This window comes from Myxocyprinus asiaticus, chromosome 7, assembly GCF_019703515.2.
Source record: "Myxocyprinus asiaticus isolate MX2 ecotype Aquarium Trade chromosome 7, UBuf_Myxa_2, whole genome shotgun sequence".
Lineage (NCBI taxonomy): Eukaryota > Metazoa > Chordata > Actinopteri > Cypriniformes > Catostomidae > Myxocyprinus > Myxocyprinus asiaticus.
In genome coordinates, this window is record NC_059350.1 from 25,981,469 (window position 1) to 26,006,484 (window position 25,016).

The 25,016-nt window shown below is 36.5% G+C and overlaps 1 protein-coding gene across 1 annotated transcript in view; it reads right to left on the reverse strand.

Annotated features, from left to right (window-relative positions):
* Nucleotides 1–25,016, reverse strand: part of pcca (propionyl-CoA carboxylase subunit alpha) — an 87,472-nt gene that overhangs the window by 23,359 nt on the left and 39,097 nt on the right. The window contains exons 8-17 of the mRNA XM_051702486.1: nucleotides 16,159–16,195; nucleotides 15,741–15,819; nucleotides 13,308–13,410; nucleotides 10,147–10,241; nucleotides 9,772–9,922; nucleotides 7,648–7,791; nucleotides 4,982–5,056; nucleotides 1,866–1,934; nucleotides 1,700–1,775; nucleotides 1,415–1,628 (exon numbers count right to left, since the gene is read on the reverse strand). Coding sequence (XP_051558446.1) covers nucleotides 1,415–1,628; nucleotides 1,700–1,775; nucleotides 1,866–1,934; nucleotides 4,982–5,056; nucleotides 7,648–7,791; nucleotides 9,772–9,922; nucleotides 10,147–10,241; nucleotides 13,308–13,410; nucleotides 15,741–15,819; nucleotides 16,159–16,195 — 1,043 coding nt within the window. The remainder of the gene's footprint in view (nucleotides 1–1,414; nucleotides 1,629–1,699; nucleotides 1,776–1,865; nucleotides 1,935–4,981; nucleotides 5,057–7,647; nucleotides 7,792–9,771; nucleotides 9,923–10,146; nucleotides 10,242–13,307; nucleotides 13,411–15,740; nucleotides 15,820–16,158; nucleotides 16,196–25,016) is intronic.

Here is a 25,016-nt window from a genome sequence, read left to right on the forward strand (position 1 = left end):
ACATCGCCTGAAAACGCTCACTCACTGTCATCTGAACCAGTGTCAAAAGCGAAACCGCATGAGAGACTCAGCGTGTGCGCGATAGACTGAATGGCTGCTAGAGAAAAATATATTTTTGAGAATTTAAACTTAAGCATTCAATTTGTTTATATCTATAGTGTCTAATAATGCATTGGCAATGTACATTTAAGTTTATCTTGCCAATAAAGCTTAATATCAATTGAATCTGCCCATTTCATACTATTATTTAAAAAGTCCACCACAAAAAAACACCAGATTTTGCCCAACTTCTAATTACAGCATGTCCACTGATTTTATGGCATGTAACCATATATTTGTATCAAAGATTTATATCTGTAAAAATGTGTCAATGTTGATATATTATAAACAGGCTGATTAATCGGCAAAAATTTGTTTATGTTGATATATCGACTAGGCTGATTAATCGGACAATATTAGTAAATGTTGATATATAATATCAGTCAGGCTGATTAATCAGCCAAAATTAGTTTATTTTGATATATCAGCTAGGATGATTAATCAGCCAATTTTTTTTATGTTGATATATTATATCGGCTAGGCTGATTAATCGGCCAATATTAGTATATGTTGATATATAATATTGGCCAGTATATGTTGATATATAACATAGGCCAGGCTGATCAATCGGACAAAATTAGTTTGTTGATATATTATATCGGCTAGACTGATTAATTGGCTAATATTTATCTTGATATATAATATCGGCAAGCCTGATTAATCAGCCAAAAAATTTTTATGTTGATATATTATATCATCTAGGCTGATTAATCGGCCATTATTTGCATTTGTTGATATATAAAATGTTGAGATTATCAGCATTGGCCGTAAACTGTGACCTCTCAAATATTGTGTAAAATAAGTGCTCATTTCAATTCTACAATTTTGAATACATCTTTATTGCTTCTATTATATTGTTTATATTAGCATTATATACAGCTATTGGTCACCCTGCTACCTAGATATTGGTTACAGCATCGGCCATTAAAAAACCATTTCAGTCGAGCTAATCAGGACATTAACATATGACCACCCATGTTTACATATTAATGCCTATTCAGTATTCAGCAATTTGGCAAGAGTCGTTATTGCTCATTTAGCAAGCAAAAAAGGTTAGCCAATAACAACAGTAGTCAATTACATTTAGAAGGTTTAAAGATACAGTTGCAAAAATAGCTCATTGCAATTCTAAGTGCAGAGAGAAGGTGAAAAATGTAAAACTAAACTACCACTATTTCTAATGCAATCCTTGACTAAGATTATAAGTGAGATTGAGGGGACAAGATAAAGTGCTACAAGTGTAGAATATGGCCCATGACCGAACACTAAACAATGGTAACTAGTAGGTGCGAGCATGTGTAATCCAGATGCCCACCTCAGATCTCCCAGGAACTTCTGAGAGCGGAGCTGTGCTGCTACATACAGCGCTGCAGCCGTGGCCAGCAGCTCTCGCTTCTCTCCTGCTGTTAACAAGTGACCTTTGAACCCATCAGGATACACCTCTGGGAGAAACTTAGTGCTGATATCACCAGACACAAACCGAGGGTGAACAATGATCTCTCTCAGTAGAGGAATATTGTGAGTCACACCTGAAGGAATAAGAGAATGAGAAATAAATATCTACAAATTTAAAATTGTGTGCATACTTTATGCAATTTACCTCTGATGACGTAATTATCAAGTGCTTCCTCCATTTTCTTCAGAGCTTCTGCTCGTGTGTTACCATACGTGACCAGCTATTCAACAGCAAGAACAACAAATCAGTTGACTGGTCTGACATTTCCAATCAAATGAGACTGTTGGGACAGTCTGAAAATTTCTTTTACCTTAGAAATCATGGGATCATAGTAGATACTGATGTCACTTCCTTCTTGAATTCCACTGTCCACACGAACCTTCAACAGAAAAGCAAAATAATCATTCTAAAATGCAATTCGTAAATATTTAATGCATGATCTAAACTGTTGATGTGTTACAGTATTTGAAATATGAAAATAATTTCTGAAATATTATTTGAAATATGATAATTACCGATTTTGAATATACTCCCTTCCTAGTCTACAAAGAGACAATATTTGGCTAGTTGTGTCCTGCATTTCACGTGATTCTTGACAAAAATAAATTCTCAAAACAAATCTATTTAAAGTCAGAAATTACCGGAACACAAAACTATTAATAATCACTAAAAGACATCACACAATGTTTTCTTTTTGGGCCTGCCTATAAATGAACAGATAATGTAAATATCCTCAATGATGTTTGCTTTCTCTAGACATTTAAACATCATCTGTGCGTGTGTTTGTGTTTCTGAAGTCAAAACATTTTACATCCTGTTCTGATTAGATAGCAGAAACCGATGGGCGTTCAATTGAAGAGGAGCCATTTGTGCTTCCTGTATTGAGTTAATAACCTTAAAAACAGATACATCTACTGTCACGTCAATATACTAAAATATTTGATCCAGCAGAGAGCACACGCACAAACACACACAGGATACCTGCTTTAGTGACTTACATCTATTATATTTTTACATAAGACGTAGAGAACTGGTCAAAAGGGAGGCAGCAGCACTCTACACTTTAAAAACATCTACGGGTAGGGATTTCAAAGTATTACAATACTGTATCAATATTTTCATGCCAAGAATCACTATTTTTAGTTGCATTTTTCACATTATTATTTCTGGGAAAATGGAGACTGCCCAAAATTCAGAGCAAGTCTCTGAGAAGGTAAAGCATTTTTTAGTACATTTACATGCACATTTATAATTGAGCTGCAGCCTTTTTTGTTTTCGAGCTACAGAACAGTCTTCATCTATTTGTCCATATATACATAAAACCAGGGCTTGACATTAACTTTTTGGCTCACCGGCCACTGTGGCTAGTGGTATTCCAAAGTCACTCGCCGCCAAAATCCCCCGCCCCACAAAAAGTGATAAAAACAACTGGAGACTGTAACTGCATGCATTTTTTGGCCTAATGATTTAAGTCATCTTTAGAATATCTGAAGGCAAACATGGCCAGTTGAAACAGGAGTAGGATAGAAAAACAGGAAAACTTTGTCAATAATTTATAAATTTTTCAATGGAAGTCCAGATTTTACCCCCTTTAACTTTTTCTAAATTGTACTTGCCTTCATGAAAGTTTACCATATTCTTTCCATTTTTTAACAGCGGCATTTGTAATAATAAAGGCAATAACTACATGTCAAACCATGAATGGCTCCACATTACAGTGGTTAGGCTAATGTAGATAGTCTATAAACTATAGTATTTGATATGAAAATCTAATGGCCTAAACACATTCAGAAACCTTTAACTACAACTTTTACAGTTAATAATTCCATGGAGTACAAAAGGAGATTTTGGGTAGATTAAACTCAGTCACCATTTGCTTTCATTGCATCTTTTTCCACAAATGGAAAAATACATTAATCTTTTTTTCATTCATGGAAGAAAGAGAATTCTGTGGCTTTGGATCAAAATAAAGGTAAGTGAATGATGACAGAATAATTATTATTAATAAAAGTGAAGTTTTATAGACTCGACCTAATCAATTTAATATGCATCTATACCAGATACCAGTTAGTGTTACTGCAGTTAAAATGTTTAGTTTGGACGATGATGTATATTTTAAAAACCTTGAAATTAATGTTGTTGATGCGTTTCACACTGTTGTCTCTTTACCTCGTCTCTGCTGTTTATAATGTCAGGGCTGTCTAGCAGTTTAAGATTTTCTAATTCCTTTACATAGCGCTTTTTACTAGAACGTTCTCTTTAGAACTCAAATGTGTCACATAATTTTTGTGGTCTCCACCAACCGCCGCGATATAGAGTGAAGCCTGACTGAATAACGCACATTTTTCTCTGCACTTTGACTGTCCTAGAGCTTTGGCTCTATCTCTGGAGCACGCTGATATGCACTGTGCTGGTTTGCACAAAACCACGCTGTGTTCGCCCCGCACAGATTCGTGTGTCAGATATGGGAAACATATTTACTGCTTATAAAACGCTGAACTCGAGATGAATACAATAAAATTTGCTTCAGCTGCGGCCTTCCACCAAAGTGGCTAATAAGAGTGACGAAGTTACCCGCCACTGCCAATTTCTACCCGCATTTGGCGGGTGTTAATGTCAAGCCCTGCATGACACAATATGTAATTAAATATTTGAAGGAAGGACATCAGCTGAAGTGAAGCTTATCCAAAATCTCCACAGGTGGGTACATGACTGGATTGTAGCCGCTCCTTCCATTCATCTTCTTTGCCCTGTAATAGCTCTGTTTGAGATGCTTCCATCATACACATCTCGAAATAAAAAAATCTCTCAACTTTTTTTTTGTTGCACGTGACTGTCTTTCAAAGCATGCATGCTCACAACCCAGAGACCAAGGGCCCTATTTTAAGAGCGCTAGCGCTAAGCGCCTTCATGCGGTCTTTGCACGTAGCGCTGCGCATATCGCGCTAATGAAAATAGAGTCCCAAATGTGGTCCATTTAACGTGTATACATGCTGAATGAAGCCTAGCTAAAAATGCATTATCTTCTGTAGGTCTGATCATCTGACTTCACAAAAAAAAAAAAGCATTTACATGACGTACAGGTATTTACAAGTGTGGAAAAATTAGGTCAATCCACGCTGAATTACCCCTTTTCAACCAAAATCCAAACTCAGAATGAATTAAGCTTATAATAGCGCAAAGCAGTGAAGTTTAATGCAGATGAAAGAGAAACTATCGTATAGTTATTGAAAAATGTGATACATTCTTACACACAATTAAAGCATTGCAATATTGGATCAGGACTCAGATACCAATAAAATATTGTATTGACAGGTCCCTGCTGATTCCCAGAAACTGAGAAACATACCACCTCAAGACACGCTCATTTAAAATGCAAAAAAAATAAAAAAATAAAAAATAAAAATAAAAAATAATAGTACTGACATTAGCCAAGTCAAGCGGCTCCTGGTACTGAGACAGTCGACCAATGGAGGGGAGACCAAATGATTTATATGGATCCTGAGACAGAGAGAGACAGAGAAAGAGAGAGGAAATATTAGTTCTCAAATAAAACACAGGAAACAAGAGGTCAAGTGCTGCTCCTCAAAGCATGAGTCTCAACCATGAGTTCAAACTGCAGGCCCAATTAAGCTGGGTTAACAAGAGTCGCTATCTATCTCATCTTCAGCTGCCACAGACATTTCAGTCATCCAGGCTGGGTCAGGTTGGCATCTTTCAGCATGATCAGATAAGAGAGAAAACCCAGACTGAATTCAATATTATCATCATATGAATAGCTGTTATTCAGGCTTATAAAAATGTTTGACTACAATAATCCTAAACACAAAAAGAAACAGTTTGTCAGATTAAGGTGAGTCCAGGATTAAACAGCTCTGTAGAAGGAGTGAAAATGCTCAGAATCCCACTTAATCTTTTAATAATCCATCATGAAGACAAACCCTTTAATAGGGCAGGACATGCCCCATGGTTTGGTACCTTTCACAGATTATTTTATGTGGGTGAATCTCACAAAAACTGTCAAGAACATGTCTAGGTCACATTTCACTAAACAGAACTTAATGATAGTAAATAAGAAATAAGCAAAAATGCTAAAATTAAATAGAAATTTATGTCACATTATTTATTCATTGAAGAATATTCAAGAAAAAAGTAAATTAGCATTATAGTATATACTGCGTGCCCAATTATTAGGCAAGTGGGTATTCTGATCTTATCATTATTTCCATGCTCATTTTCCAACTCCAAACCATATAAACTTGAATGCTTACTGGATTCAATCATTTTCAGGTGGTATGTTTTTGTGTAATGAGGGAGGATGTGGCGAAAGTGACTAACACGTTATATCAAGGTGTGCAGAATTATTAGGCAGCTTCATTACCTCAGGTAAAATGGGCCAAAAAAGAGATTTAACTGACACTGAAAAGCCAAAAATTGTAAAATGCCTTTCAGACGGATGCAACACTCCTGAAATAGCTAAACTATTGAGGCGTGACCACCGGACAATCAAACATTTTGTTGCGAATAGTCAACTGGGGCGCAAAAAACGCATGGAGAAGAAAAGGCGCAAATTAACTGCAAAAGACTTGAGAAGAATTAAACGTGACGCTACCAGAAACCCATTATCCTCCAATGCTACCATATTCCAGAACCGCAACCTACCTGGAGTGTCCAGAAGTACAAGGTCCCAAGTGCTCAGAGAAACGGCCAAGGTCAAGAAGGCTGAAACACGACCACCACTGAATATATTCACAAGTTGAAGCGTCAAGATTGGGCAAAGAAATACATGAAGACAGATTTTTCAAAGGTTTTATGGACAGATGAAATGAGAGTGACTCTTGATGGACAAGATGGATGGGCCCGTGGCTGGATCACTAATGGACACAGGGCACCACTTCGAGTTTGAAAACTGACAGACTCCATGGATGGAAGGCTCATAGCAGTTACTGAAAAGAAGGGTGGCTATATTGGTCACTGAATATTTTTGAAAGGCCAAAAATGTTAATTCATTGTCATTCTGTGTTACTTATTTGTTGCACCTACTCTAATTGTAAATTGAGAATAAACAATTGAGTTGGGAGAAATTATTTTTGTAATTTAGTTGCCTAATAATCGTGCACACTAGTAGTTGCCTAATAATTGTGCACAGTTATATATTCCCATGAGAAAGACAAAACTCACTTTTCCTTTGTTAAACATTCAGGTTTGAGGTTCAATAACATTTTGGATTGACTGAGAGCATTGTGTTTGTTCAACAATAAAATTAATCCTGAGGAATACAATTTGCCTAATAATTGGGTTCGCAGTGTATATTATTATAGATTGCCATATTCCCTATTCTATGACATTCAAAGTTGAAGTATGTAACTTTTTCTGTTAAAATATTTTCTTCTATCCCAGATTAATATGCAGAGACAACTATTAGTAAGCCATTTATAGGTTAATTTTCTTGAAAACTGTAAACACTGTGTTTCTGTTGTGCTTTGAAAATTGCTGTTTGTTGAGAGACCTGTTTAGACCTGCCCCAACAATTTTACTCAACCAATGGCATGAGTTGGGGGCGGGACCATCTCTCTGTTCGAACAACAGCAGATGGGGGCATATTCAAAAAGCTGTTTTTAAAACAATGTTTATTTTTGCAATTCTCTTTGCTGGTGCAGAAATTATTTGATAAGCTTTAAAGTCATTTTAATGTACTAGATTTTAGTTTTCGAGACTAGGATTAAAAATAATTTTATAGAGATTGCCTTCACAAAGAGCAATTTTTAGCCAATAAAATACTGAGCATGAGCTGAGCATTAACTTTTATTATCACTATAGAAATTTTCAAGACTTCTCCATTTCCATGACTTCTTCAGGCCTGTAAATCACAGTTTTAAAATTCCCTGATATTCCCAGGTTTTCCATGACCATGGGAACCCTCGTTATTCATTGACCAGGCTGCAACTGTATGCTGAAGCACTTCATTTGCAATGCTAGTACAATTATTGGACAATTAATCACCCTGACTGAAATATTGGTTCATTCTCAATGTAATAATAACAAAATTCATTGTATTACGAATTTGTTTGTTAGTTTATTTGTTGGTTTACCTCAGCATACACCCTGCTCTCGATGGCCCAGCCATTTATGGGTACATCTGATTGTTTGTGCTGCAGTTTATAACCCTTTGCGATACGGATCATCTGTTGCACCAGATCCAGTCCTGTTATACACTCCGTGATGGGGTGTTCCACCTGAGAGAGAGACACACACACACACACACACACTAACATCATACAATAATACATGTACAAATAGCTGCCTTGCAGTTACAAATGTAACTGTACATGTTTCTCCAATCTCGTACTGAAATACGTACAGGAATCAATAACCCAGAAAAAAATAAAATGCAAGAGTAATGCTTTAAAACATCTCAAACCACTCAGCAACATCCTATTAGACACAAACATTAACATGGGTGTTTAAGAGACTCTCGTTAACCAGACAGTCCCCTTAAGAACTAGTCATTAGCCCAGAGCGGAAATATTAAATCCTTTCCTGCCCAAAGCAGAACTGCCCCTCCCTCTCTGCCCGTCTCCATTTGGGAGGTCCAACCTAATGAGCTTTATAGACACTTTGATCTGGAACCAGTGGCGAGTCATGGTGCCCTATTTGGCTCAGTGTTCTAGTGAGGTGGCAAGTGAAGTGGTGTTAAAAAGCCATTTGTGTTATAGCTGTGGACTAACGGTTAGTGTATTTGCTCTGATACACTGAGCTGAGGTGCTCACGGAGGGACACAAGTTTGAGTTTCTTGCTACCCTTTAAGTTTTGTTCTCGCCAAGCAAACCCCATCTCATCCACCTAAGCATTAACATTTCCATAAAAAAATGTTTTGGGGGAAAAAAAATCATATTTCCTAGAGGAATTCCTGTTGTTTTTCTAATTATTTTCACACACAAATGAAGAAAAAAATAGGGATGCACCAGTATGAAATCGTTTGGCAGATACAAATCCGATTTAAAAAACAAAAAAACAATATGCCGATAACCATACCGATATTTTGCAACTTACCTTATTTTGTCATCAGATAACGGTTTTACTAAATTAAAAAAAAAAAAAAAAAAAAAAAAGAAAAAAGCTTTTTCACTGTTCTAACAATAAATCATTTCCATTGAATATTGGATCTGTTGAACACATGACAAGCCAAAATGTTAAAGAGAGCCACAGTGAATGATACACACAACATAAAAATATAAAATAAAAAGATACAAAAATGTTGTAAAAAGATACAAAAATGACTAAACATGATGATTCATATGAAAAAAAAAATTGTACTTACATTTTTTTTTTTTAATGTGTAGTAATCACACAAAGCCATATCATAATATCAATCTTAATTCAATCAATCATGCAGCATTAATGGATATAATACAGATATCTCAGAAGTCAAAGTCTGCTGGTTTCAAAGCGTTATGGATGGTTTCATTGTTATAATGTAGCTGTTAGGTAAGCACCGCTTTCACAACTGTCACGTCTATTTATGGCTTTTTTTTCAGCATTAACGTGAGAACGAGACAGAATAAAAATTAAATATCAGATGTTCTTAGGAGTGCCAACCCTTCTAGATATTGTGGAAATGATTATTTTTGGATTATGCATTTGAATTCACAGAGTTTTTACAAAGTGTTACTAATTAATAATAAATAAACCATCGGTTTTTCATAACGGCATTTTCATGCTTATTACAGATATGCCGATGGTTTTAATTTGGTCACTAATTGGCTGATAAAAATCAGCAGCCGATACATCGGTGCATCCCTAAAAAGAAACTGTCATCACAAAAATCGCAAACATAACAACGCATGGCCTCTGTGGACTTCCATAATAGATATTTTGAACTTGAAATACCTGTACCAAACTTTCATTCTCACTGAGGCTGAATGAGTTTCCAATCTCTACCTGATCTTGTTAGACCAACATAGTTCTCAATAAACAGCTAAAGACACACTTCTTCCACAAGCACTTAATCCATAAACATAAATAAAGTCACTTCTCTCTACTTTTTCCAGTTACACTTTTGTACTATTGTTAAAATTTTTGTACTGCTCCGGATTACTCTTAATAATTTGCTTGTGCTTTTCCTCATTTGTCCAAAATGATTTAATGTACATGTAATGAGCAAAACTTGTATATGCTTTTTAAAGTAGGACAAACACACTCCTGCACATACAAACCTGTAGACGTGTGTTCATCTCCAAGAAGTAGAAGTTCTTCTTGGAATCGACAAGAAACTCCACAGTGCCAGCTGAGGAATATTGCACTGCTTTAGCCAGAGACACGGCCTGCTCTCCCATCGCTCTCCGAGTGTCTGGGTCCAAAAAGGTGCTAAACAGACACAACAAACACACACACACACACACTTAGCTCTCATTGATAAGTGGTACATTGAGTGGCGGATCCTGGCATAGGCAATATATACAGTCGCCTTGGGCAGCAGCGCTCTGTCCATTCACAGCTCAAAGCAAAATCTACTTCTCTATTTCTCATCCATGTCAGTTTCACAAGACTGCAACCTGTCTTGATCTGAGGAAAAAAAAACTCTAACAAACCTGGGTGCCTCCTCCACCACTTTCTGGTTTCTTCGCTGGATAGAGCACTCCCTCTCATTCAGCCACAGAGCATTGCCATGCTTGTCTGCCAACACCTGCAGACACCATACACAGAATGGAAACCTTTAGCATAAATATCCATACTGTGGCCCCTCAAAAAAACAAAAAACAAATCACATGACAGTGCAGTGAACAATCTATTTGGAAGAGAAAGATACAGCAGTTACAAACATCAGATTTGACAATCAGCCACTGGGAACTCATACGTATGGTTTAAAACCCTCCAGACAGCCTCTATTTCAAAAGCAGCTCCACACCAGAGTAAATAATGTTCTGAAGAGAGGAATTACATTAGAATCCCATGAGCACCCAAAATTACCACACATCCAGTTAATCTCATCCACAAAATCACTGATGAAAATGTAAATCGTCAATGGTAACAAATACAAGATGAAACAGACACATCATGATGATAATTAAATGATTTTATTAAAGCATACAGTTTACGAAAAGATGATGAGAAAAAAAAAGATATTGCAAGATATTAACAGTGAAAGATATAAACAGAAGAAGAAACATCTAGAGAAACATCTGTTTATAGAAGAAAATATTAAATATTGTTAATCTAATCCTATTTATACATTAGATTATATATTTATACGTAATTTGTGTTGTGAATACGCGGTTTACGTAAAAAAAAAAAATGCACTACACTCAATGCAATATTCTAAACTGGCTAAAACACAGAAAATTAAAGGGATAGTTCACCCAAAAATGAACATTCAGTCATTGTTTACTCAGCCCTGTGTTGGGGGCAGCATAACTGATGTTCTCGTGCAGACTCATTAACGCACATAGGACAGCAACAGTCGGTCAAGGGTTACAACACAAAGACAGTGTTGGGAGAGCGTTTTCGAAAAGCTCAGTTTTTGCTGTTAAAAATGCCTTCTCAGTGTGGACAGAAGGACAAAACATAGAGAAAAAGATACATTTTTGTTTTTGAATTTTTCTCCAGAATTTTGAATGCCCAATTCCCAATGCGCTCTAAATCCTCGTGGTGGTGTAGTGACTCACCTCAATCCGGGTGGAGGAGGACAAATCTCAATTGCCTCCACGTCTGAGACTGTCAATCCGCACATTTTATCACATGGCTTGAGCACGTTACCGCGGAGACGTAGCGCATGTGGAGGCTCACGCTATTCTCCGCGGCATCCATGCACAACTCACCACGTGCCCCACTGAGAGCGAGAACCACATTATAGTGACTTAACCCATAAGGAGGTTAACCCAATGTGACTCTACCCACACTAGCAACCGGGCCAATTGGCTGCTTAGGAAGCCTGACTGGATTCACTCAGCATGCCATGGATTTGAACTTGTGACTCCAGATGTGGTAGTCAGCATCTTTGCTTGCTAAGCTACCCAGTCCCCTCAAAAAGACGCATTAATGAGAAAAAAAAGGATGAAAATGTATTAATGTGGATGTGGCCCGAATTTTCATTTTTGAATGAACTTTTCCTATTATAACAGTCTTTAAAGCATGAAGAACTCAGAATATAGTAACTTCTAAAGAGTAGCTAATACTTCAGTATATTTATTATATGCTATTATTTCAGGAGATCAGGTTTTCACAATAAGGACAGTTGTACAGTATTATGTATGTAGCTTTTTTCTATGTTTTATACATGTTTAAATTAAGAAAAAGTTAAATGTTTGAATATTTGATGAAAGTTTGGTCTGTTACAGTTTGACACCTTTTTTTAATTTTTCACATTTTCTAAAAGATATTTTCGTTGACTTAATCTGACTAAAGTGAATATGACATGATGAAATATTGACTAATTTTAAAGGACATTTTCATCAAAAGATTAAAACTATCACTAAAACAAAAAACTGTGTAAAAAATGTAAACTGTACATATATATTCCATAAGACTACTTTCTAGCTTTAGAATCTAGAAAAGAATTGAATCAAGAATATGAATGTATAGTCAGAAAACCAGAACTGGTGCCATAAACTTACAGAGAAATGAAGTGCTCAATAGCAATAACTCATCCTTTTTTTTTTCTTTTTTTGTTTTGAACCAGCAACCTGCCAGTTACCAGCCCTGAGCCTTGACCACTTCAATAAATATGGTTAAAAAAATATCAGGAAATACTACTCAAAAAAAAGAATCTGTTTTAATCCGTTCAATTATATTCATACCACCGATTTACACTACAGACATTTTTCCACCAACGGACCGAAAGGTTTTCGTTGTGGTACCATGTCATTCTGTAATGATCCGTGTTATGGTTTCTTATTTCACTGTGGTGCTGCTAAATCAGGATTAGAATGGACTGACTGGGCAACTGACCAATCATGAGTCGCCACATCAGTAAAGCCACCACCAGTTCTCTGTCCTGAGTATAAGACTTGCAGATGGCACCCTGCTCACACTTAACGACTCACAGTCTTCTGTTTTCGGTCATGGTGGTGTTCACACTCCATGATTGGGTGTATCAAATACATGAACATACGTCCCCGACTAAAGCCAGGTTTTAGTTAACTGTGCTGACAACTGCGGGCCAGGAATGGTTTGTAATGTTAGTGTACTGAACCGTGCTCAAGTGGAAATGCTACTGGAACCATTACTCACATGCTCAAGAAGCATTTGGCCAGATGGTGGAAAAGCGGCTTCCTAGACAAAAGTTTGGACACACCTGACTGAATTTATGTTTCCCCTGACCTTAAAAACCTGTGGATCTAAAAGGCTGAAATTATTGAAATTACAAAAACAAATATAAATTGTTCCCATGTATGAATTTCTTTACAAAACTATTTTAATTTGAATGGATGAATTGGCCAACAAGTGTCCTGTATATATGGGGGAATTCCTTAAAGACTATTAGAAAAGGTGGATAACCCATTAAGGGTGAAGGATGGCTACTTGAAGCCACAATGCAAGATAGATTTGAGTACCATTTTTTGGTCACTACATAATTCCCATACATCCATTTGTCTTATTTTATCGTATTGACTTTACTATTATACTAACTAAAACATGCAAAATAGTAATAACAAAAAAGTACACAGTTGTGTTTAAACTGCTATGGTATATGACCAACAATACAGATTTGTATAAAGTGTACAGAAGTGAGGTGGGCTTAACTGGCAAATACCTGAATCTCAATATGTCTGGGGTTATCTATGAACTTTTCAATCAGCAGACGGTCATCTCCAAAACTGGATGCTGCCTCCTGAGAGGAGAAACGAAAGCCTTCCCTGAAACAACACATAACAAAAATCTAAATTTTCTAAAACTTTGTATACACGCACACACACACACACACAAACAGGGTTGGGCTGTAACGGAATACATGTAACAAAAATTAAGTAACTGTATTCGGCCCCCGTACGTTTTCAAGCACCTGTATTCAGAATACAGTTTACACTTTTATAGAATTCTGTTACAATACTTTCAGAATACTTCTCTCACAATGCCTGCAATATAAGGCAGAAAGAAAAAAATATTGTCAATCAAGGAAGAAACTTGATTGCTTTTCTGAACAGTTTTTCTGAACAGCGCAGATGCAGGTGGCACACTTGTCCTTTGCTTGAGCAGTGTTGACAGGGTTTTTATGCCAAATTGTGCTAATTAGAAAAAAAAAAGAAAAAGAAATTGCAGCATCACAGGTTACGGTTATTGGGATGCATTAAAAATGGAGCACATTCACCATATAGTTTGATGGTAGACACTAGATAATGAAAACACAATGTCTTATTCATGTAGAATGATTCTGGAATTGAATATCTGGCAACCGCACTGGAATGTTCTTGCCATAATCAGCCTGCTGTCAGCTGTGCACCACAATCAAAACAGCCACATTTTTACACAAATGTTACATTAGAGTGCATGATACATTGTTTTCCGTGATTGTAATTGCTCTGTAAATACATTTAACATATCATACTAACTGATTCTCAAAAAAAATAAAAAAATAAATCTTATCTAAAATTAACAATTAAAATCAAAGGAGTAAAAGAATTAAAAGCAACCAAAAATTAAGTGTCAGTAATAAAAGAAGTAGAAAATACAAATAATAAATAGGCCTAAATATGGAAGCAAGCCTAGTTAGAATCATTCATATACTACATTGTTGTCACAGGACCTCACTTTTTTGCATGTTTAATATCTGCAAGTGGCATTCAGTTATCTCAAAAATATGGTTAATTTGCATTTTGTATCCAATTTTGTGTCAAAATGTATTAATCTTTGTCAGTCCAAACAAATAATGGGTTAAGAAGAAAAGTAAAATACCAAAAATGTTTTTATAAAACATTCACAAACAACCCTGCTTTGGTATCTACAATGTAACAGCTAGGGGCTTTTGGGTCTTGGAGGTACAGGCAGCATTATACTTGTTGGAAAGTTGACAAGATATTGTAGTTAACCGCAAACTACCTTCTGTTTGCCATCTGCCTTCTATAAAGAAAAACACCAGCAACCAACTCCACATCTAATTTAAAGAAACCAAGGTAGTGCTAAGTTCATGTAATTTGCGATTTGCAATTTGAAAACTTTGGACAAATTAATTGTACTCCACTCCAGCGTATTGATAAATGAGAAAATACTGTGAACTACCAGGGGATTCTCTGATTGGCTAAACACCCTGGAAGTCAGTTCAAGTGACTGTTGTAAGAGAACTTGTCATTTGTGGCAAGAGACTTCCACTTGGCAGATAACTATCTCTTAGCCCGAGGACTCACTCTCTCTCTCTCTCTCTCTCTCTGTGTCATATCCACTGAATTGCTCTCAGCGACTGTTTTGCCTCTCCAGATAAATCCAATTAGAGCTAAAGCAAAAGCCTATATTCAGCCTACAGCTACAAAAGAAGCAATTAACAGCAACATGTTCCACTGAAGTTTTAATTAATATTCGCAAGAACAGAGAGAGATAAGAGAAGGAGAAAAAAAAGAGGGACTTGGAGTGCTTCATTTGTAAATGGTAAGATGTGTTTGTAGGAGTGCATCCAGGCTACTGTATATATATATATATATATATATATATATATATATATATATATATATATATACACACAATGTACATTGCATTGTAAATTGTATTATAATACATCTTGTGTTTATCGTAATGTACATTATCGTGTTTTATATCACATATCACATCGTGTTTATCGTATATTGCATTGTATTTTTCTTCTGCTGTTTTTATTTAGCATGTTGTTTATGTCAATCTTTGTATTTAATATGTTCGTTGATTGTTACCATTACTGTTGTTTGTGTGTTAACTGTTGATGCTACCATAACTTCATCCTATAAATTTCATTTGTTTAATTTGTGGAGTAAACGTGTTCATTGAAGTTCACAGAACTAAAAAAGGCACTAAAAATAGGTCAATCAAAAGCTTTTCTACCGTTTATATACTGTTTATGGTGTGTTTGTGTTCTTGTAGCACCAGTTCAAATTCCTTTAAAGTGCAACTTGAGACTGATTCTCTCCAAAGAAAACATGCTCACTCTGGGTGTCAGGTCCTGTCTAGAGATCTGTCTGTGACACAACAGTATGAAACGGATCCCAGAGTCTGCACTTCTCACCTGGTTTCCTCATCATTCCAAGCGATCCTCATGCCTTTGCCACCTCCACCAGCAGAAGCTTTGATCATTACAGGGTAGCCTACAAGAAAGACACACAAATCATTTCTAAAAAAATAAAAATAAAATATTAAAATTTGGAAATATTTCTGTATTGCAGTTCATGATAGTGTGTAACACTGCAGGACAAATCTTACATTTATTTGAAATAGCAAAAAACAAAAACACAAATTTTTTTTTTTTTTTTAATTACTGAATAGATCACTTTATGTTTATGGACAAAATCTGTGTTCTTTGCTGTCCAGCCAAATTATGAAAGTATACGAGACAAATTATTGGCCTTTTCTGAGGACAGTAACATTTCCATCTTCCCAGATACAAAATGGCAGATTAAAACATATCTGAATTCAATATTTCTTACCGATCTCCCCTGCAATTTTCACAGCATCCTCTGCATTCTGAAATAAAAAAAATAAGCCATTACATCTTGCTCAGTAAATACTGCTTGTGTAATTTGGCCCACAGAAAGTTCAGTTCCTCATCTTTACCAGCAGGGGGAGCAACATTGCAGCACAGTTACGAGTACCCTGACAATTCATAGCTTCCTGTAATTCAAGATTACAGGACCAGACAGAACAGAATGAGAAGACACTTCTTTAAGCAGCCATATTTATGATAATTAGGGCCCAAGCACTGAAAGTGCGGAGGACCTATTGTTCTTCTAAGGATTATTATTATTAGGGCCCAAGCACTGAAAGTGCGGAGAGGCTCTGTAGTGCCCCTTGAAAATGGGCATGTAAGGGGGGCTCTGTAGCACCCCCATTTTCACCTGTAGTCACTAAAATTGGTACATATATAGTCCTCATCAAGCCGAAAAAATTTTATACTCACAGTCATTAGCTCCTCCCAACAGGAAGTCAGCCATTTTGGATTTCCTGAAAATCGCAGGCTCCGAACTTTTAAATACTCCTCCTAGGGGATTCATGTGACTGGCACCAAATTTGTGCAAAAAATATTTTGAGTTGTGTCGCCATGGGGAAACAGGCAGTTCCTTATATCTTCTGTGTGCATTGTGTGATTTTGATGAAAATTCAGCTGTATGTTTGGTAATGGGGGCTGATCACATTTATGTGGCTATTATGGATCACGGTCATAGCGCCACCAACTAGTAGCAGGAAGTATGGCACTTTTAACAGACTTTGAAATAGCCCTCTTAAGTTAACATCAAAATTCTTTAGAATAATGTCAAGACACTGCTGATGTAAATTTGTAAAGGGATGTTTGATATCTTATACTGTAGCTATGGCAACGCATTATTTATTATTCCTTTCTTCCTATTTGGGTGTTTTTTTGGCATGCTTAAAATTTCATTACATTTTGCACACACAAAGTCGTTGGCCATTAGGGCTGGGAAAAAGTTCACGCATGGATGTGTAGGGGGGGGCTCTGTAACGCCCCCCTTTAAAATGGCCATGTAAGAGCCTCTGTAGCACCCCCATTTCCACCTACAGCCACTAAAATAGGTACATGTATAGTTCTCATCAAGCCGGACAACTTTCATAATTATAATTATTAGCTCCGCCCAACAGGAAGTCAGCCATTTTGGATTTTTTTGAATATTGCAGTCTCTGACCTTTTAAATACTCCTTGGGGATTCATGAGACTGTCACCATATTTAGACAACATTATGCCAAGACACTGAAGATGCTAAATTGTGAACATATTTTTGATATATTGAACGGTGTTGCCATGGCGAGGCATTAAATTAATGGTAAAAAATGGGAAAGAAGATGTGTCTCATATCTTCTTTCTTCTGCTGATCACAAGATTTTTAGAAGAGTATCTCAGCTCTGCTGGTCCATACAATGGAAATGAATGGTGGCTAGAACTTTGAAGGTCCAAAAAGCACATAATGGCAGCATAAAAGTAATCCACAAGACTCCACTGGTTAAATCCATGTCTTCAGAAGTGATATGATAGGTGTGGGTGAGAAACAGATCAATATTTAAGTCCTTTTTTACTATCAATCTCCACTTTCACTTTCTTCTTTTGTTCTTGGCAAATCACATTTTTGTGCATATCACCACCTACTTGGCAGTGAGGAGAATTTCTAGTTAAAAAAGTTCTAAAAAAAAACAAAACATTTTGATCACCATTCACTTGCACTGTATGGACCTACACAGCTGAGATATTCTTCTAAAAAAATATTTGTGTTCAGCAGAAAAAAGTCATACACATCTGGGACAGCATGAGGGTGAGTGCATGATGATACAATTTTAATTTTTGGGTGAACTGTCCCTTTAATAAAAATGCAATATACAGTCCAACAACTTTAACCATCAAAAACCAAAGCATTATTATTTTCTTTTTCCCCCTTGAAAGTGTTTTAATGATCCACTGGAATAGTACCTGAAAATGCATACTTAGGCAGAGGCCTACAGTGCATCTGCTTTGACTTTTATGAAAGCCATCACACTAGGCTAGAAGACTGGAACTTCAATATGTTTATCTCAGAATCATTTGGAACAGTTTAACATCTATGATTGTTTCAATAATGTTTAAGTTTTTCTATCATTAAACATGGTATTATGTTATATTTTTTACAGGTCAAGTAGTTACTAAGAAGATTGCTATATTTGATCCATGTCAGCATACAGTATGATGTCATATATAAATCATAAATGTTAAAATGTGATTGCTGTGATTCATTTCAGAGTGTGAGCTTACAACTGAATTAGTTTTCACTAATTTGCAAATGGTGACAAAAATCATTGTTTACAATTGTGAAACAACTATTAAATGGTTTACACCACATACAGTGGAACACCTATCTCACCAGACGTCAAAATACATTAACAGCTTTGTCCTACACGTGCATTCAATGAAGTTAAGTTGAGAAATCCAGCAGAAGGGACTAAAGGAGAGATTTTTGCGTGTGTGTGAGAGAGAGTCAGACTGTGATCAGTGTGCTGATGTTATCATGGTCATTGGGAAGTGTTCACAGATGGTAATGCTCATACAATCGGAGTGTTATACGGCACATCTCTGCTTTATAGAGCCCTATCAGCTCAGGATGTGTCAAAACAGCCACTACATACGGCTATTAAAGGCCATTTAAAACAGCATGGAGGAGGAGGAGGGGATGGAGGGGGAGGGGGAAAGAGGAATACAGAGAAGAGAGGTAATTTAAAAGTACTGTGTGTTCTCTAGTTTTGAAGGACTGGTAGTATAAATGGCTTGATTGTGGTTGAGTTTTTTGTGGGGTCTGCAACTTTGCGAAAGTTACACACAGTGATTGTCCAAAGAAGTATTTGGACACCTAAGCCAGACTTAAAGTATGAATGTCTTTGCATTATTTAACTAAATATTAAACCAAGTGGCATTTATTTTAAAGAAATATTGCAGAAACACACTTTAAGCAAAACATCTTTTTTTTTTTTTTTTTTTAATGATACAACAATAGATATATTGTTCAAATTTATGACAATGATGCTTTAACACTTTTCTGTCACCCACCTGAGGAACTGGCTTTGTAGCTTCATCAAAAATCACCTTGGGAGCAGTTGATAAAAGTAATAGAAAAATGGCTTAGGAAAGTGTAGTTAGTTCTGAGAAAAGGTCCAGCATCATTTGTTTGCAGATGTTTCTTTTCTAATGCAAAATGCATATTTTGTTTCTAATGTAATAAAAAAATAAGTGTCAAAAAGTGTCCAATTACTTTTTGGTGCCACTGTATATACATAAGTGACATTATAATAGTTAAATAGAGCTTGTTTTTTACTTTGTTAATAGTGGATGCAAATAATTAATACGTTTACATGGACACCAGAAAGCAGCTTATGGCGAGAAAGCAGTGTTCCCGTTTATATGCACTGTATAAGTGGTGTACTCTTTACTCCCATATCCATATGGATGAGTCAATAAGCAGCTTTCTTAGTCACTGCAACAGAGTTGCAATTTTATTGCTGTGTTTGGAATCTAAAATTCTATTGCGACCTGCAGCGGAATTGTGCTTCAATAGTGGGGTTTCCCTCTTACATAAAACACTGGGATTCTCCCAGTTTAGCAGTAAATATCCTCGAAAGTGATGGACCGTCAATATTTTACATTGCTGTGTATAAATGGGTATAGTTTATATGGGTATATGTGCTTTTCCCACTGTACACCCAGAATTGTTGAATTCTTGTTGGGCTCCATCCCATGTTTGTTATCCAGTCTGTTCAAGCACATGCGCACTTCTCAAAAACCTGTTAGAACACCGCTTGTGTTTACATGACCGCATAAGCCGTGTTCTCTGGGAGAAACCTAGGTGTGTTAAACCGCTTTCTCTTAATCCATTAAACAGCATAAGGAAATCTGCATTCTTGTTTACATGACATTTCAGAATACAGCTTACTGCAAAAACCCTGGAACAAACAGTTTTCTTAAGTGCATGTACACAGGCGGCCAAAAGTTTGGAATAATGTACAGATTTTGCTGTTTCAGAAGGTAATTGTTACTTTAATTCACCAAAGTGGCATTCAACTGATCACAATGTATTGTCAGGACATTACTGATGTAAAAAACAGCACCATCACTATTTGAAAAATATAATTTTTTTATCACATCTAGACAGATCCCATTACCAGCAGCCATCACTCCAATACCTTATCCTTGAGTAATCATGCTAAATTGCTAATTTGGTACTAGAAAATCACTTGCTATTATATCAAACACAGTTGAAAGCTATTTGGTTTGTTAAATGAAGCTTAACATTGTATTTGTTTTTGAGTTGCCACAGTATGCAATAGACAGGCATGTCTTAAGGTCAATATTAGGTCAAAAATGGCAACTAAAAGACCGCTTTCTCTAGAAACGCATCAGACATTCATTGTTTTGAGGATTGAAGGCTATACAATGCTTGAAATGGCTAAAAAACTGAAGATTTCATACAAAGGTGTACACTACAGTCTTCAAAGACAAAGGTCTACTGGCTCTAACAAGGACAGAAAGAGATGCACTACATAGTGCACAACATTGCACTATTTCACATTCATATGCATACTTTGTAGATACAGTATATATTTCTTCTTTCTCCTATTTTATTGTGTAATTTTTTGTGTTGTAAATTGTGTTTTTTTTTTTACTTCTATTTCTACTCCTTATCTATATATATATATATATATATATATATATATATATTTCAGTAATTCAACTCAAATTGTGAAACTCGTGTATTAAATAAATTCAATGCACACAGACTGAAATAGTTTAAGTCTTTGGTTCTTTTAATTGTGATGATTTTGGCTCACATTTAACAAAAACCCACCAATTCACTATCTCAGAAAATTAGAATACATCATAAGACCAATAAAAAAAACATTTTTAGTGAATTGTTGGCCTTCTGGAAAGTATGTTCATTTACTGTATATGTACTCAATACTTGGTAGGGGCTCCTTTTGCTTTAATTACTGCCTCAATTCGGCGTGGCATGGAGGTGATCAGTTTGTGGCACTGCTGAGGTGGTATGGAAGCCCAGGTTTCTTTGACAGTGGCCTTCAGCTCATCTGCATTTTTTGGTCTCTTGTTTCTCATTTTCCTCTTGACAATACCCCATAGATTCTCTATGGGGTTCAGGTCTGGTGAGTTTGCTGGCCAGTCAAGCACACCAACACCATGGTCATTTAACCAACTTTTGGTGCTTTTGGCAGTGTGGGCAGGTGCCAAATCCTGCTGGAAAATGAAATCAGCATCTTTAAAAAGCTGGTCAGCAGAAGGAAGCATGAAGTGCTCCAAAATGTCTTGGTAAACGGGTGCAGTGACTTTGGTTTTCAAAAAACACAATGGACCAACACCAGCAGATGACATTGCACCCCAAATCATCACAGACTGTGGAAACTTAACACTGGACTTCAAGCAACTTGGGCTATGAGCTTCTCCACCCTTCCTCCAGACTCTAGGACCTTGGTTTCCAAATGAAATACAAAACTTGCTCTCATCTGAAAAGAGGACTTTGGACCACTGGGCAACAGTCCAGTTCTTCTTCTTCTTAGCCCAGGTAAGATGCCTCTGACATTGTCTGTGGTTCAGGAGTGGCTTAACAAGAGGAATACGACAACTGTAGCCAAATTCCTTGACACGTCTGTGTGTGATGGCTCTTGATGCCTTGACCCCAGCCTCAGTCCATTCCTTGTGAAGTTCACCCAAATTCTTGAATCGATTTTGCCTGACAGTCCTCATAAGGCTGCGGTTCTCTCGGTTGGTTGTGCACCTTTTTCTTCCACACTTTTTCCTTCCACTCAACTTTCTGTTAACATGCTTGGATACAGCACTCTGTGAACAGCCAGCTTCTTTGGCAATGAATGTTTGTGGCTTACCCTCTTTGTGAAGGGTGTCAATGATTGTCTTCTGGACAACTGTCAGATCAGCGGTCTTCCCCATGATTGTGTAGCCTAGTGAACCAAACTGAGAGACCATTTTGAAGGCTCAGGAAACCTTTGCAGGTGTTTTGACTTGATTAGCTGATTGGCATTTCAAAATATTCAAATTTTTTGAGATAGTGAATTGGTGGGTTTTTGTTAAATGTGAGCCAAAATCATCACAATTAAAAGAACCAAAGACTTAAACTACTTCAGTCTGTGTGCATTGAATTGATTTAATACACGAGTTTAACAATTTGAGTTGAATTACTGAAATAAATGAACTTTTCCACGACATTCTAATTTATTGAGATGCACCTGTATATATATATATATATATATATATATATATATATATATATATATATATATATATATATATATATATATATATATATATATATATATAATTTTATCGTAAACTGTGGGGAGAAAAGTCGTACCAAGAATTTCACTACGTCATACTGTGTATGGTTATGTATGACCAATAAAACTTGAAACGGAAACCGAGATGTGGAAGGCCAGATGTACAACTAAACAAGAGGATAAGTACATCAGAGTCTCTTGTTTGAGAAATAGACGCCTCACATGTCCTCCGTTGACAGCTTCATTGAATTCTACCCACTCAACACCAGTTTCACGTACAACAGTAAAGAGAAGACTCAGGGGTGCAGGCCTTATGGGAAGAATTGCAAAGAAAAAGCCACTTTTGAAACAGAAAAACAAAAAGAAAAGGTTAGAGTGGACAAAGAAACACAGACATTGGACAACAGATAATTGGAATAGTGTGTTATGGATCTTAACCCCATTGAACATTTGTGGGATCATCTAGACTGTAAGGTGCATGAGAAGTGCCCGACAAGACAGCCACATCTGTGGCAAGTGCTACAGGAAGTGTGGGGTGAAATGTCACCTGCATATCTAGACAAACTGACAGCAAGAATGCCAAGGATCTGCAAAGCTGTCATTGCTGCACGTGGAGGATTTTTTGATGAGAACTCTTTGAAGTAGTTTAAGAAGTTCTGAACATTTTCTTTTTTTTTTTTTCAAATTGTAATAGCAATTTTCACATTATTAATGTCTTGACTGTACACTGTGATCAGCTGAATGCCACTTTGGTGAATAAAAGTACCAATTTCTTTCCATAAGAGCAAAATCTGTACATTATTCCAAACTTTTGGCCACCAGTGTAAACATGGTCAATGTTCCAGGCCACATAGTATAATCTCCAATTCGAGTTTCATAAAGTAAGAAATAAATATAAAAATAAATATAACAGTATGTACTTTTAAAACAACTGTCCCTGTCTGATTGTTTTCCTTTATTCTTTGGGTCCAGCACTAGTCAAGCTCAGGAAAATGATCAAAATAGGCACAGATAATCACAGAAGCTCCAATAAAATTTTACTAAACAGTAAGATTTCTTCATTCTGAGATCACTGCAATCCTGTTATATTACTATGGGTGTCAAAATGTTGGGCTGTTCTGTACTAGACCCAATGTTGATAGCTTATTCCTTCATAATTACCATATTGACTACATAATTACCTGACGAAATAAATGCCTGTCTTGAACATACAAATTCTGTATTTGAAGTGTTTATACTTTTATCCAAAGTGTATAAATTCTATAGGCAAGTAGCTTGTACAGTGGTGTTCAAAAGACCACTTGTGAAAATGCTTCTATTTTGCATTTTTCTAATTGAATACAGTGCATTCATTATTTCCTTACAAATTATAGTATCAGCATTAACATGAATTCCATTATTCTTTGTATCTTAGATGATCGATGTTATCCCAGGATGATTTGGTGCTTCAATAGAGGCAATGAAATTGTAACTTTCGTACAAAGGAGTTAACATGCTCAATGTCACATATTTGCTTATTTGATTAGTGATTTAGAAATAACACAGAATCTTAAATATTTCTTCTGCATTTTACATCATAACGTTTCTTTGCTTTAAATTTTTCCAAATCTAGAAACTTTGATTATTTAGTGTTTAAAATAGATAATGAATATCAAATTTTCATTGTGGACTCTACTGTATCAATTTGCATTACATAGACATACAATATACAATACATTTGACTTGGAAAAACTACACACCACAGCAACTCACAGATCGGGCAACCAGCTGGACCTCATCTTTACACGTAACTGTACCAACTCAAATATTCTTGTTACTCCTTTACATGTCTCTGATCACTACTTTGTTCAATTCAACATGACACTCCCATCTACATTAAAACAGACTCCACCATTGGTTTCCTTTCGCCGTAACCTCCGTTCCTTCTCACCCTCTCGCCTTTCCACTGCTGTCTCTACATCTCTTCCTACACAAAATATATTTACCACGCTTAATGTAAAGACTGCCACAGACACACTAAGCTCTACTTTAACAACCTGTCTAGACAACATCTGTCCAAACTCCACTAGGCTAGCACATGCTACACCACCCAGCCCATGGCTGTCTGATGTCCTTCGTGAACATCAGACTGACCTCGGGGCAGCTGAGAGGAGATGGCGGAAATCTAAAGATCCAGCAGATCTAGGTAAATATCAGTCCCTGCTTGCAACTTTTTCAGATAATGTCAAATCTGCAAAAACCTATTACCAGAACAAGATCAACAGCACCACAGACACTCGCAGCTTGTTTAGAACATTCAACACACTTCTCTGCCCTCCCCCTCCACCGCCTGACACATCACTGACAGCAGATGTCTTCGCCACATTTTTTACTAATAAGGTTGCAGCCATCAGCAATACATTCTCAGCACCACACCTTGTCAAACACCTGTCTCCTGTATGCAACTCTTCTGTCTCCATGTTCTCTCCTCTGACTGACACTGAGGTCTCTAAACTCCTCCTATCCAACCACCCCA